Raw genomic sequence first — 15105 nt, forward strand, 5'->3', positions numbered from 1 at the left:
ACTGTGACATATTACTGGCTGTCTGTTTTGAGAACAGAAGAAATTTTCCATGATAGAATTTTTTAACAACTGGAATTTATTGCAAAAGAGCATTAGGAACTGTGATTTGGCATTTCATTGCATTGCTCTACAGGGTCTTCTGTCATAAGGCCATGCTCTTGTTACTGCCCATAGGAAGTTTCTTTTGTCTCAAACTGTCTTGAGGGTCTGCATGCTTCTTCTGAGCTGGGTTGTTTGTTACTGCACCTCAGTTCTCCTTTTTCCAGTTAGAGTGTCTTTTAGAGTACTTCACCACACTAAGTTCTGAACAGGTTTTTATTCTGGATTGTATCCCTATGTGCCAACAAAGCCAAAATAAATGCAGTGTGGATATTGCTGCATCCAAAGACAGTAGTGTTGCTAATGCTAGATAATTAATGCAAGGGAAAAATTGAAGAACTTTGGAAGAATATTGCAGCTTGAGAAAGCATGCTTAGAAATATTGATAGTTCTTCTTAAATACTGTTTCTGTAAACCGGTATTTCCTTTTTTCTCAACAGAAGGATCAAAACCCAGCAGAATGCAAGCAGCAGTGAAGCAGTGTGTCTGTGGCCTTGAGGATTACCTGCACTGTAATAGCCTAAACACAACTATTAGTTACTTACAGCCTTATGTTTTGTATCTTGGTAGAATTAAGTAACCAATTTGTTAAAAAAAGAAATTGAACACTTAAGAACCAGTTTAAAATGTAGGTTCAATCTACCTAGCATTTTAACAGTATAATTTTCTGCCAATATGTAGAATGCAGTAAATGCCCTAAAGCATGAATGTTAATTCATTGCTACATAGTTTGGTTCTTGTGAAGTCTTTGTCATGTAGCTATTAGACTGCAGCTGTGAAGATGATCAGAACTGTTAACTGAGACCAATATTTGTTTAGAGAAAACTCTTTCCTAAAGAACCAACCAAAGTATTTTTTCAGCCCAGTAGTCTGAACGGGTTTAAGTCTGCTTGCACTAGCTGTGCCTTCATTACTCTGTTATAGAAATGGCAGTGACTTGTACTAACTAGGAGATGATGATGCATTTTGAATTTGACTACTTGAGAAGACTAGTATAACTTGTTTAATTTCCCAACGAGCCCACATTAAACATTCATAACTGTCAGCTTGTTTATGCTATGGGTTTTGTATTTTATGTGACATAGTGATCTACAAAAGAAACCTAGTCGTCATATTAAGGTTATTGTTTACCACAGGGGTGTGAATAAAGCCTAGTATTTTCAGAAGCTAGTCTTGTTTTATTACTTGTGTATCTGCATGTGTAAACCAGTAATGCATATCTTACATGCTGCAGTTCATGTTTTACTAGAAACAAAAGCTGATAATTACTGAAAAGTAAATTATATGGCATTTGAAAAACAAACACAATAGTTTGGAAAGTTTGCACTTTCCGTACTTTGCACTTGCAGTGTGATACTTGTGAATCTGAGCTTGATGTTTCAGTGATTGGTCCACACTGCCATTTTAGAAAAGACAAGTTCTTAGAAGTGGGGCTAGATCTGATAAAGGACTTCGGTATTGCTGTGCCTGACTCTAAGGCATTGCCTATTAGTATGAAATCTGGAGCAAAGTGCCTTGGATTTTAAGTTTGTGCAGACGGAGCTAGGTAGTCCTGAACAAAACATGCCCTGCAGCTGAAGGGAGTGCTGGAAACACATGGCTGTCTTCTAGTTTGTCCTCACTGTATCAAGCATCTAGGAGGAAACAAACCCAAAGAAATTCTGCTTTCTTCACCTAATGTTCTGTTCACTGTGCTTGTGTTTGCACATTGTGGTTCATACTTTGTCCATATTGGATATTTTTGTCAGTTGAAACACATGGGCTAGAAGATACTTCTCGTCTTGTTCTTACCTTGCCTTTAGCCTAGCAGTGGAGGTACTTGGTGAGATGTAAATTTAAACATACTGAGCTGAAAGAGGCTATGAACTGATGTATTCTGAGTTTTTCCAGTCAGTAGCATGCTACCATACACCATGCTGTCTTGTCCTTCACATAACTATATATATATATATATATATATATGTATTCTGATCTTCTAAGCAAGTAGATGGCTTTTTCAGGGATGGAAGAGTCCTTGTAGTGTTGGAAAGAAATGTCCAGCTAGCCATGGATCTATTTGTGCAGTAGCTACTGGTTTTTTGTGCCACTTACACACTTAGCCATAAAGGTTTGAAAAGAGCAGGGCAAGGAGGAGGCAATGACCACATGAGGATAGGGCTGCTGGAAGAGTTTCTGTAGCATGTCTCTTGCCTAGAGGGTAATACAGAATGAAGCTTATTCCAAGTGCCCTTCTAAATCTTCAGCCCCCCTCAAGAGGATAAGGCTCTAGTCCTCTGACTAAACTGTTCTAGTTTTGTTACTGATTTTTCTTCTTAGTTCCTTGAAAGCCTAAATATCACACTGCTTTATTTCAGAATCCCTGTCAGGCTTCATCTATCTCCTCTCCAGGTGTCTCTGGATTTGGGAGAAGGAGCTCGTTGTCTATAGCTGTATGTAAAGCAGGACCATTGAAGCTATGATCTTGGGTGTTTTTTAGGTAACGCAGATCATAGCATAGAAAAAGCAGTTACAAAAGGCTAACAAGCACTCTCAGTAGTTATGTGTTAAAGTTTATGTGGTTGTGTTTTTTGTGGTATCAGAATATGCTTATGCTTATCCTTTATCCCTGACCCTGCCAGGTGTTTGGGTTTCACATGGTCCCTTCTCTAAACATCTCCCAGGATTAAGTTTAAACTTGAGGACATGTAGAGACCAAATGGCGACAGTATGTTCTGAGCTTGAGAAGTCATTAAGATGGGGCTTTGGGGTTCATTTCTCTGGATATGGGAAGTCTCTGAAGTCCTTAGTTAGATCTAGCCCATTTTTGCTAACATCATCATGTAATCGTATTTTAAAAAGAAAATGAACTGTTAAAAGTTTTAAGTTTCAAAATTCACTACTTAACAAATTTGGCTTGCTCTTTGATTACTTTCTCATTTGACACCTTCATTACACAAAATGGGATACAATGTTTGAAAAGGGGAGTTGTTAGATGTCAAAGCACGCCTGCAGCCTGCAAGATCCAGGGTCATGAGTACATCCTATTGACAGATTTTGGTGAGCTTCTCTCCAGATTGATGTGGTGGTTCTAAATCAACAGTTCTTGTGCTCTCCAGACTGCAGCAAAAAGAAGAATATAAATGAGGTGCCAGTTCTTATGGCATTGGTTAAATTAAAAGTGTTCTGGTGCTTACTGTAGTTTTGTTATCAATTACACTCTTGTTTAGCAGTTCTGAAAGGCAGTATGTAGCAGAAACATTAAACTTTCAACATTGGTTGGAGTGTTGTGACTCATTTTTTTCTCTTTTCATTTATACAAGTGTAGAGAACCTCCTCCTTCAGTATTTGAGGAGGGTAAGCTACCTTTTTAACAGGTTCTGGCTGGGAAAATGTGTCGCTGAAATAGAAACTGCTGTCTTTGGCAGCAGTTGCAGAAATGCACCATAATCTAACACCTGCGTAAATAGTGTCTTCTGTCCAATTTTGTTTGCTGTATTGATGGAAGTATTATTTTGGGGGGGAAAGTGGGAGGAAAGAGGAGAATTAAGTGAGACTTTAGATGACAGGGAAGGATTTTTGGGGTTTATGCTTGATGGAGAAGGGAGGCTTCTTTGCAATTCTTTCATAGTTGTTTTTAGCAATCTAGATTAGATTAGAATTGAAGAGATTGCCTGTCTGATATAACTTTGTTCATGTTAAAAAAAAGTAAAATTACAGCATGCTGAAATAAAGGAGCCCAGATTTAAGCTTAGCACTCCAAAGTTTTACTTTTTGGAGAAGAGTGATGTCAGGTGCAGTTAGAAGTGTTACCTTGGATTATTTGAACACTGGGCATAGCGACGCTGCTTATCAATGTCTCCTAGCTTCATAGGCTTAGATTCTCTTCTGGCTTATTGAAATTGATGTTTCTGAAACTAATAGCTTATACTGTAATTCTGACATGTTTTGCTTTTTAAGTGCAAAAAGCCAGCAGAATATAGAAAAGTGCAGAAAATTAATGTGTTCATCTTCAAGCTGGTACTCAAAAGGCCCATTGTTGTCAACCTGATTTGGAAATTGGTAGGAAACTTATATGCAGATGAGTGTGATTAACCTTTCCACTAAAGGTTTCCTATTTCCAAAGGTGTATATGCAGCAGTTGTTCATCAAATGCCTTCTGTTGTGCTGTGACACTCTCAACAGCTTAAGGAAGCAAAATGCTACACTCTTCAGTACAAAAGGGACAGCCTGATAATGGAAGCATGAACAGCCTTGATGGTCTGCTAGGTTGGGTCTAGAGCCACGTGGATGTTGGAGTAGATAGACTCAGCTCTACAGTGCTTTCTCCTTTTTTTCTGTACAGATGTGATCTTCTCTAATCCAAGACTTTTACAGGTCAGAGAAGTTGAGAAGTTGCAACCACATCTCCATTTTCATTTCTATTTAATAGCTGCTCAGTAACATGTGTGAGGTTCCCCACAAGATTTCAAGAGGATGTTGAAGTAATTGACTTTTAATTGCTAATGCTTGCCTAAATTGAGCATAAATTACCTACTGAAAATAATAAAGTCTTACTTCTATACACTAACAAGAGGAGGTAGAAGTTTTTCCACACAGCATTTGTCTCATTGCTCTTAAAATCCTCTTGTCAGATCTTTGCTCAGGCCTGGTAGTCTTCCACAGGTGGCCTGTGTCTCAGCTTTTGCAGGAAAATCGGAGTAAAGCAGACAAGACAGGGTACACCAAGCACAGGTAAGCTATTTATTCCATATTTTTCTGTGCCTGTGTATACCAGGGATAGGCACACAAGGTCTGAGAGGCTATGGCAGAAGGGCTCTTGTGTTTGCAGGTGTCTGACTAAAGCCTGTGAATTGACAACACAAGTTGGCTCTGCAGCTCAGGAGATGCTTGAGTCCTGAATTTGCTGTTATGAGCTTTGCCTCTGTGTGCTCAAGTGTTGGCAAGTAATTGCTCAGATTTACATTTGCCCTCTAGTGGAGAAACTGTTCTGAACGCATGTTTTACTGCAGTGGTCAAATTTGAGAAGCTTAAAAGCTCCTCTATCACCTAGTTTTTCTCTACAACGTGTGAACTTAAGTTGGAATATTTTTGGAAGACCACTGCCTTGGAAGTGCAAAGGACTTTGAAAAAGCCAGGCTGGAGAAGCTGCTATGCCAATAGCTGGTGAATTGTCCACAGTTTGTTTATTTGGTACTGCCAGGGTTTTAGGGAATGCTAAGACCTGGGGCAGCGTGGTTGGTTGTTATGGTAAATATTTCATTTATGCTTCATTTACTGAGGGGTATATACAGGTATCTGTGAGATGGAGTTGCTGATGGGAAAAGTCTGCACCCAAGGTCACATCTTCAGACTGTAGTATTTCAGGTTTGACAGTAGGAGGCATCTTCACATCAGCTATTTCTGGAATGTGTGCAGAACCTGCCTAGTATTTACTGGAACTTCAATAATGGTAGCAGATGAGAAGCATTTAATATAAATGCAGTGGTTTAAATATATATTTCAAGAAAAGTAAAATAAAATCTCATTGTGGTATTGTAGTGTGCCTGTAGAATGTGGTTTCTCAAAATAGTAATGTAAGAAACATTTGCAGAAGTTCAGTTTTGACTTGCATCTAGGAAAACAAAGTTTGTTATCCTTTACTGGCAGATTCTGCACAGTATTTTGTTCTTTTTATTATGGAATTGCCAGTATTTCATCTTGCACTGGTCTTGTAGCTTTTGACTGGTCTGGATTTTTTGGGCAACCATAGTGTGTTTTAAATGGCTGTTAATATTTGTTGGCTTATAGAGTATGAATTTAAATGGATGTTTTGCGTATTTGCTTCTGACCACATGCTTAGGTGAATTTCACCAGGAATAAAGAGTGCTGTGAGTCTGCTGTATATTAGAGTATGTCCATCAGTGTTTGGAGTTGGGTTCAAAATCTGACATTCAGTGCTTTGTCATGGAAAGGTGAAATAGAATGAATTTAGTCTCTTTTTTCCTGTATGTTTGATGAAAATATTTGGCCTTCCACACTAGTCTCCATTTTTTCATATGATTAATTGCAATTTACTGTCAGTACTGAGAACAAGAGAAAAAGCTCACCTTAAATTATACAGATACAGGTTGTATGTTAATATCCTTAAGTGTTACAGTGCAGAATGGTGGGGTGGGGGGAGAGTTTTTTGAATGCTGTTACAGTGTAACATGTGCACTCTCAAATCTAATGCGAGTTTCCACACTACTGGTTAGTGCATTTACCTGGAGTCAAATGACTGTTTGCTTACAGCAGTGAGCAGCAACCAAAACTGAACAGGTGAATTGTTAGAAATCGGTCTTCTGTAGGTTTAGCCTATTGTCCTATGCCTTACATAAACTCAGTATTTTATTAAGCTGCTCTGTATAAGTGAATGCATTTTAATCAGTTTGCTTTAGGAAGAGAGTTTCAAAATTGTGTGTCACACGAGCAGAGACCTCATCAGGAGGAAAGAAATAGGTGCAAAACACAGGTGAAAAGGCAGGAATTCTCTTACATTACTCAAGCTGTTTATGAGATACCCTGTATTTGCACAGTCAGCTGGATATGCAGATATTTGTGTGAGGAAATTAAGTTCAAATAGCAGTGAACTGCTGGTGGAGGCAATTGGTGAATGAAGTTCATATCTTTTGAAAATTAGCATGTATCTCTGTTAAAATAGGCATGAAATGGTTGTGAGAATGACCTGTATCTTACAGTATCCATTCAGCTCTAAGGAGAAGGGACTATTCTTTATATAAATGGATGGTTTATGATATTGATTTCCTTTTCCATCTATTTTATGCCTAGTCAAGTTGCCTTTGTTACTGACTGTTTTCCAGTTACCTTGAAAAGGGTAAACCAGCTAAATTTCAATTTATTTTACTGCCGTAAATTGTTTACCCCTCAACGATTTATCAAAACTAGCTTTGAACTTCAAGAGGTAATCCTTAAATGTTATCAGAGATAAGCTATCATTATTCTAGATTTTTTTTCTCTAATCTGTTAGAACACAGCACATGCTGCAGCATGATCTGCTTCCTAGCTGCCAAGATTGATGTGAGGAGGATTTTTTTAATGGCCATGTTGAATGTATGTTTAAAAACAGTGCTCTCAGACATAGTATGGAACTTCTAGCATTCAGTTTACATTGGCTTTGTCAACCAAATTCAGCTATGTGGGATTTTGATTTACATCTAATACATCAGAGGATTTAGAATTAAATAGTTTCATATTAACCTTAGGTCACTTTACTTTTCTACTCAAATTTATTCAAAAGCTAACCTCGGGGGATAATCCAAACAATAAGCAAATGTGTGGCAGCAAAGCAGAGTGATAAAAACGCTCCTAGCTGCTTACCAGTTTGGTTTTGGTGTGTTTTTCCTAGTCTGCTTTTGCAATTTCCATGCACTGAGGTCCTACTGTTTCCTTAGGGAAGTGGTACAAATGTCTTTCTTTAGACATTACTCAAACTGCTGCAAAAGGCAAAGATTTATTTTATATATACACTTGAAGCTGCTTCTTCCCATGTCAGCATAGGGATCAAGCTCTTGTACCAAGTTCTTTCAGGCTTTCTTTTGTTAATTGGAGCCATGGTCACTTAAATATCAAGGTTCCGTTGGAAACTGGCACCCTTTTACTGGGCTTGAATCGAAAACACACAGAAGAGGGCACTTTACTGCTCTTGCCCAAGGAGGCAGGCTGAGGAAATACATTTCAACTAAATAGTGCGGGAATACCCCGAGGAAGGCAAAGGAGCGCTTTCGGGCATTTTCCATGTCCTGGTAATCTCTCTGTATTAGTCTAGCGCTGGTTAACTACAGCGGGGAACCCTTCCCTCCGCAGCCCGGCCGTGCTGTGCTGTAGCCTTGGGCGAGGGGCGGGGAGCCGGGCCGGGCTCGCTGCCGCCGGGGAGCGCAGCCCCCGCCCCGCCCGGCGGGCGGCCCCGCCGCGTCTCCGGCTGCGCTCCTCTCGCCGCGCTGGGCTTCCCCGCGGCCGGCGGGCGGGAGGAGCCGCTGTTTCCGCTGGGTGTCACTCTGGGGTGGGAGAGGCGCGTTCAAAAGCGGGAGGGGAGGGAAAAGCCCGCCGACAACCCCGGCCGCCCGCACCGGCAGCGCCCGCCGCTCGCCACGCCGCGGCACGGGCGGCAGCCGCTCCGCTTCCTGCGGGCCGGGGCGCTCCCGTCCCTCCGCCTCGGAGCCGGCGCCCGGCGGAGAGTGCTCGGCTGGTGCCGCCTGCACCCCGAGCCCAGCCCCTGCGGGCGGAGGCCGTCTAACCCTTCCAGAAGGATGCTGGAGAGCGGCTGTAAGGCGGTGAAGGAGGGCATGCTGGAGAAGAGGAGCGACGGACTGCTGCAGCTCTGGAAGAAGAAGCGCTGTATCCTCACCGAAGAGGGGCTGCTCCTCATCCCCCCCAAGCACCCCCCGCCGCCGCAGCAGCAGCAGCCGGCACCGTCGGCCGAGCCGGCGGCCAAGATCAAGGAGCTTCACTTCTCCAACATGAAGACGGTGGACTGCGTGGAGCGGAAGGGCAAGTACGTGTACTTCACGGTGGTGATGGCCGAGGGGAAGGAGATCGACTTTCGGTGCGCACAGGAGCAGGGCTGGAACGCGGCGATCACGCTGCAGATGGTGCAGTACAAGAACCGCCAGGCCATCCTGGCCGTGCGCTCCACCCGGCAGAAGCAGCAGCACCTGGCGGCGCCCCACGGGTCGCGGCTCCGCGGCACTTCCAACTCCGCCTAGCGCAGGTACGGACCCGGCACCGCGCCCGCCGCACCGGCACCCGCGGGGCTCCCGGCCCCGGCCGCCGCCTCTTCGCCTGACGGGCTGCCCTCTGTGCTCTGTCTCGCTGCAGGTTACGTTCGCGGAGCGCTTCCGAGAAGAGGGACAGAGCGCGTTCGTGGCGGACCTGCTCCAGAGGCTCAGAAACTGGGCAAACGCTGGAGGTGCAGGTAGACCGGAGAGAAGTGGCTCAATAGCCTGAACCTCAGCCAGCTGCTGCTGCTGCTTTGCCGCCCTCGGTGCCGAGAAGCATTTCAAATCCATTATTTATGAACCTTGGAAAGGATCTTTTGGTGCGATGGGACTTCTAGGAGACATGATGTACTGTAACTTTATTTTAATGTATTTTATTTTATTTTATTTATTAGGGTTGGGTTTTTCTGGTTTTGTTTTCCTTTTTATTTTTTAAGGGTTATTTGCGAGGCATTTCTGAATGTAGGCCATATCCAAAAGGTAAAGGAAAAAACAATATGCATGTTAGCTCCCTGAAAGATTGGAAAAGTTCTGGGTACTCTGACTGTGTGCAATTTGACAAAAAAGTTATTAATTTTTTACCATAATACACTATATTCCACCAGCATGGAAAATGTGATGTGTGTTTCAAAATTTGCCTGAAACCTGTACTGCATATGAAACCTATTTTCTCTAATGAGAACAACAATTATAGTCTGGGGCTTAATTGATTTTTTTTTTTTAATTAAATGTGGTGGAAGATGATAAAAAGTTATTCATACTTGGCTATTCAAAGAAGCAATGTTGCTTGTTACTCTGAGATGAAAACCAATCTGTTTAGTGTATGAGGAGAAGGAATCTGACCAACTTCTTTTGTGATACAGGAATTTGAGTTGGATTCCAGCTATCTGTGTGGTGTGCTTGCTCCTAGGCTGGTGGGCCAGAGCTGGGAAGTGTTCATGAATGTTTCTTACCATCCAAGTTCAGGGCTCCCTCTGCACACTCAGTTTTCAAGTGATCTGAAGTCTCAACCTGTGTTGCATTTTCATGGTGGTTTTTTAATGTCTTGCATTAAAGCAGTCCATACTTCTAAATTTCATGTATGTTTTAGTGTGCAAATGGATTATTTTGGTCACAGTTTTTAGAAGCTGAAAGTTGCTCTCTAGCTGAGATGAACTCGATTAATTTTGGTGTTTAGCACTGTCAGATGTTGAGAGAGGCATGCCATCTTCTCTCTGAAAACATTGATGAAGCCATGAAGTTGGAAAACAAAGGGCTAATTGCACAGCTGGTGTGTGTTTTTCTGCCTCTTAAAAGTCAGTGGAACTGGGCTGCTGATGCTGGTGGGAGCAGGTCAGAGCTCCTTGCCCAATGCAGAGGGGGAAGCGAGCATGGGCAGTGAGCTTTCTGAGACAGGGCCTTCTGACGATGGCTGGCTTCATGTTGGGTGCTGCTACCACCCAGGTTCTCTGGTTTAAATGAAAGGGGGAGGCTGCAAGTGGGACAGAGCTATGTAGTCCATTATCTCTGGTCCAAGGTAAAATGTCAAAGCCATGGAGATATTTATTTTAGCTAGTGTGCTGAGGAAAATGCTTTTGGCCCTTTTACAATTTACATTAATATAAACAAAATCTTTTAAAGCTACACATCCAAGGCATTTTTTGTGTAAATGAGGTGTAACTTGACAGCAAGAGCCTTACGTTCTTGGTGCAGGCTTATTTCTGTAAGCGTTTAAAGCAAAAAGCTGAAGTGATACTCAAAGGGAGATTTTAGAATTCACTACTATGTACATCGATCCCTTCATCTGCACTCTTAAGATTAAGCTCAGTCCTGTAAGGAGTAAGTTGAGGTCTGTGTTAGCCCTTGTCTTTTGTTCCTTCCCCCAGGTGTCAGGGTCACATACCTAGACAAGCAAAGCATGTTATGGTGCAGAATCAAAGCCCTGATGATCCTCTGGAGTTACTCCTGAGTGCTTCTTTTCGACCTGGCCCTTGACAAGGCTGCGTGAAGAACTTGAGGTGGTAGATTACAGCTGTCCTAACAAAGTCGTTATTTTGCGATTAATTGAAATTGAAGGTGCCCTGCATCTTCTAGAATTAGGTTCGCTGGCTTGGCAATCATAATACTCAATTTCCATGTCTCTGTACATCTGCCATTATCATTCTGCTAATGCTTGGATGATAGAGCTGCAAGGGGATTCTCTAATGAGCTAGTCAAAGATTCACAAAATAGACTGTAATTTGGTTCCTCTCTTTAGAGTGATTAACTACAGTTTACTGAGAAACTAATCCACCTTTTCAGGTATACAGATGTATTGCTGATCTCACCTACTAAAATACATTTTAGCCTACTGAAGGATAAATGTAACTGATGAGAATTAATTTCTATTTGATCAGAGACACATGTATTTCTCTGAGACAGGCAGTTATTCTTGTCCTTAGTGGATGCAAGCCTCTATATACCACAAAAGTCTATGGATGTAGTCTAAAGCTGAAATTTTACTGTTCTTCTGGATGTACTTGTACTTTGAAAGCTAAAGATGATAATTTTAGTGAGAAAATTGACATGAAGGTATGAGGAAACTACTTTCATTTTGAATTTGCTATTCCTTTCACTGGTTCAAGGTCAATACTCCACTCTTATCTTTCTTGTTTTAAGTTGGTCTGAAGGACGATCTGAAAACCTTTTGGACTGATGTAGTTCAACAAACTTCTGTTGCTTGTCATTGCCTGCTGTATTACCTATTTAAAAAATTTGGTGTCAGCCAGTCTCCTAGTGTGAGAGGTGGTCACATTACAAAATCTACCTTGATATCTCCAGCCTGAGTGGGTGGGATGGATGTAAGGATCAAACTTTTTCCTTGTGTCTCTGAACTGTCTTCTGGAAACTGAATGGGAACAAATTGGCTGGGGTCCCCTGGGGACAGTTGGACCCTGTGGCTCATGCCCTGTCAGTATAAATAAGGTTAAATTGTTTGATGGGGACAGTCTGACAACTTTCTCACGCTCTGAATTTCATGGCGTGTGGGTTTTTTGGGCTTTGGGGTTTTTTTTGTTTGCTTTTGGTTTTTTGTTTTTCTTGACTGATAGTAATTTTAGACCAAGAAATTGTTTGATGTTATAAGAGGTACTTCTGGGGTTTTTTTTCATCTTGGCCCTCTATTACTGCATAGTCTTCATTTGAACATCTGGATTTAATACTGTCTATTACTGCCTTGTAAGCAATGGCTATGAAAATAGGTTCAGCACATCGTGCTCCATCTTACTGGAGCTTTGCAGGTAAATAAATTCAGTTGTCCTTCCTCTTCCAAGAAAAACCCCGAAAAGAAATCTGACAGCACATGGCTGAAGTAAATTCATTACGGAATAAACAAAAATGCTGGTAAAACACATACAGGCAAATGCTTGGTATAGATAGCTAAAGTGGGGACAGTGTTCATAAAGAGGTCAAGATTACTTGTAATTAAAAATAAAAAGTAATCAAAGGGCAGATTCAGCAAGAAAATCCAATCTGTGGTGACCAAGACAATTTAGGAACTGGGGGGAAAAGGAAGATCAAATGGATGTTGTTTCTGTGACATCCTGAAGTAATTCCTCTTTTTTAAGGTTCACGATATTCAAATGCCAGCTTCTGAATTTTAGCTGAAGTGATGTACGAAATGTTTTCTAGCATATCCTCTTGTGAGCAGAAATACCAGTGTCGTCCGAAAAATTTGTGTGTAAATATGACTCATAAATGATTTCTGAGAGATGTGATTTATTTTTCATATTTTTCAAGATACATTCCATTTCAAATAAAGAGGTATCTATTGAAAGAGCTCTCAGTATGTTGGAAGAATGGTTGTTTGGTGGGCTATTTGTGATGATTAAAGCCTGGTCTAAGCTTTTCCAATGTCTTAAGCTCAATCTAAGAGCCTAAAAGGAGCACTTTGAACCTGGGTAGGTACTCTCTCAAGACCCACTCAGATGCTCCAATTAATGTCTCTATATATAGCACAATTATGAGACTCAGAGTTCTCAGTTTTGCTTCTTGCAGTGTGTGATGTTTTAGCACCCACACCAAGAGTAGCTGATTTCTGTAACACTCAGTGTCACAGTTCATGTACAGTGGGTCTTTGGGACACAGAATTCAGGCTCATCACTGTTACCTGTAAATGCCTTGCTCTGTGTGACATTAGGAGTCTAAACTGTAGCATTAAATGTACCTTATTTCTCTTTTTCATAGATCTTAAACACTGTGATTGAATTTCAAGTAACCTGAAATTAATTGAGAAAAAACCACTTCCACCATCTGGCATAAACTCTGACCTGTTCTTTTCTAGCTTCATGGGAAAAGAAATGAGGTGTATAACAAGAAAAATGTGCTGCTTTGGGCTCTCCGTAGAGCTGCAGCTGCTCAGATGTCTTGGACTCCCCTGATGTGTATTTGTGCTGCAGCAGGTCCTCTTTTTCAAGCATCTGCTGAAGGTGTATTACTTTCAGTGACACTGTGCATTGACCTAGACTTGTTGGTGCTGTTTGCCTTCACTACAGAAATGTCAGTAACCTCTTCCAAAAGGCTTTTATTGTAACAAGTACAAATTTTCTTTTCAATAGCAAACACCCCAAAATATAGGCATTTGGACTTAATATTGATATGCAAATTATAGCTTAAAAATGTGACCTCTCACTAGTGCTGGTGTTCATCAGCTTTGAAAAGTCAGTTAAACATTTCTAAATTTATTTTCTATTCAAGGACTCACTGTTGCTTACAGCTGTTAGAGGTATCCCTTATAAGCTTTTAGTAACAGTGGTAAGTGTCTTTGTAAGGACATAAATATAGTAGAACAAGAGTTTTATAATTTGTGGTTGTTTCTGCTCCAGCATAAATGGTGATATCTTTTCAAAAGTGCATCAATACATGCTTCTCTGCTTTATCTTTTGATTAAGAGGATATGAAATAAGATGGCTTATGTATTTATGGTCCATATGAAATGGTCCTAGAAATAAGCCATTATTTTCCTGACAGGGAATGTTGTCTTACTTGTGTTTTCTCTTAAGTTTTCTCTCATCTGAAGTACAATATGGGGTACAGAGAGAAAATCTGGATCTGACTCAAAGTTCATTGAAATCAACTAGAATTTTTCCATACTGGGACAGATGTTGACCTTTCTCACAAATGGTGGCTGCTTCTCTTTTGATTTAGAAAACCCAGGAATGAAACACCAGAAGCAAGACCTTTGCCCATGATCTGTGTCAGTATTAATATTGGTGTGATTAGGGTAACACTGACATTCTGTCCTTTCATATTTCCCAAGTAAATGGCAAGGAGAGGAAGAGGAAGATGAAATAATGTCTATGCTTTCTGAGCAAAACAAAATACAAGAGAAGAGCAATCTAAATGTTTTTTCCTTCCCCCAGATGAAATCTAGACAAGAATGCAATTTCACTGAATTCACAGCACAGCTGAAACTGAACAATTTTCTTTGTAATGGAACCCAAACCAAAATTCAATGAAAGCCTTTACTCCTCTGCTTGTTTCTATCAGGAGCATCTCAGTCCTTTTTAGAAAGTGCCAAATTACTTTTCACACCTATCCATATTTTTTTAAAATAAAATCAACCATTGTAAAGACTTCCAGCTTGTCTTTTATAAATTTGAAATAAGTGTTAAAAAAAAAGTTATGAACAGTACCATAGGTGTTTGTTAAGTTTTTTTCTGTCTTTCTAGTGTGGGATTTTTTATGTGTAAGGTAAGGACTCTGGTACACACTTGTCACAGTGTTGCTTTGTGCCTTCTGTGCTGAAGATGAGCAGAGGTGCCTTTTGGGCCTGCTAAGAGTTGAACATCCTCAAGGTGTCCTGGCACCCAAAGGACCTGGGAGCTGCTTGGGACCTCAGCATGGGGCTTGATTACTTGTGGAATTTTGGCCTAATGGTACACATCGAATTTACAAGGAAAGGGGCTTCAGCTCTGTATGAAGCACTGAGAAGTGAGGCTGTAGTGCCAGCTGGCATCTGAATGAAGCTTGTGATCTGCCTCAACAGCCTGGTTGGATTGCAGCACCTACAAGTTTTCCTTAGCAGACTTGTAGAAAAAGCTGGGGGTGAGGTTTCTGTGCTTAAGTGTTTGGGTTTTTTTGGTTTTGTTTAGGCTTTCAGAAAAACATCAAAGCAGAGATATGGATCCCAGTACAGGCTCATCAGGGGAAATTTAAATTAGCCAATTTTGCAGCCTTTCCTGGTCTTCCCCTAGATGTCTCTGGCTAAGCCAGCCACCAGTGCAGGGGAAATGATTGTTCAAATGGGGGTTTGAAC

General features: G+C 41.2%; 2 protein-coding genes across 5 annotated transcripts in view; both read left to right on the plus strand.

Annotated features, from left to right (window-relative positions):
* NAP1L1 (nucleosome assembly protein 1 like 1) overlaps positions 1-3353 on the plus strand; it is a 28694-nt gene extending 25341 nt beyond the window's left edge. For all 4 annotated transcript variants that reach the window (XM_053942829.1, XM_053942828.1, XM_053942831.1 and 1 more), the window contains one exon: positions 540-3353. In XM_053942829.1, the coding sequence (XP_053798804.1) occupies positions 540-575 (36 nt within the window). In that variant the 3' untranslated portion in view covers positions 576-3353. The remainder of the gene's footprint in view (positions 1-539) is intronic.
* Positions 2795-12629, plus strand: PHLDA1 (pleckstrin homology like domain family A member 1). The gene is made up of 4 exons (XM_053943546.1): positions 2795-2803; positions 4036-4137; positions 7899-8824; positions 8932-12629. The coding sequence occupies exons 1-3, from the start codon at positions 2795-2797 to the stop codon at positions 8817-8819; spliced, it is 1032 nt and encodes a 343-aa protein (XP_053799521.1). The 3' UTR covers positions 8820-8824; positions 8932-12629.
* Positions 12630-15105: the final 2476 nt, after the last annotated feature.

The sequence above is a fragment of the Vidua chalybeata genome, chromosome 5, assembly GCF_026979565.1.
Source record: "Vidua chalybeata isolate OUT-0048 chromosome 5, bVidCha1 merged haplotype, whole genome shotgun sequence".
Classification (NCBI taxonomy): domain Eukaryota; kingdom Metazoa; phylum Chordata; class Aves; order Passeriformes; family Viduidae; genus Vidua; species Vidua chalybeata.

Excerpts from the sequence above, each read along its gene's own strand:
- PHLDA1 (XM_053943546.1), top strand. Across the intron at positions 4,138-7,898 it reads TCAACCTGATTTGGAAATTG|CGGGGAACCCTTCCCTCCGC; the intron begins GTAGGAAACTTA and ends GGTTAACTACAG.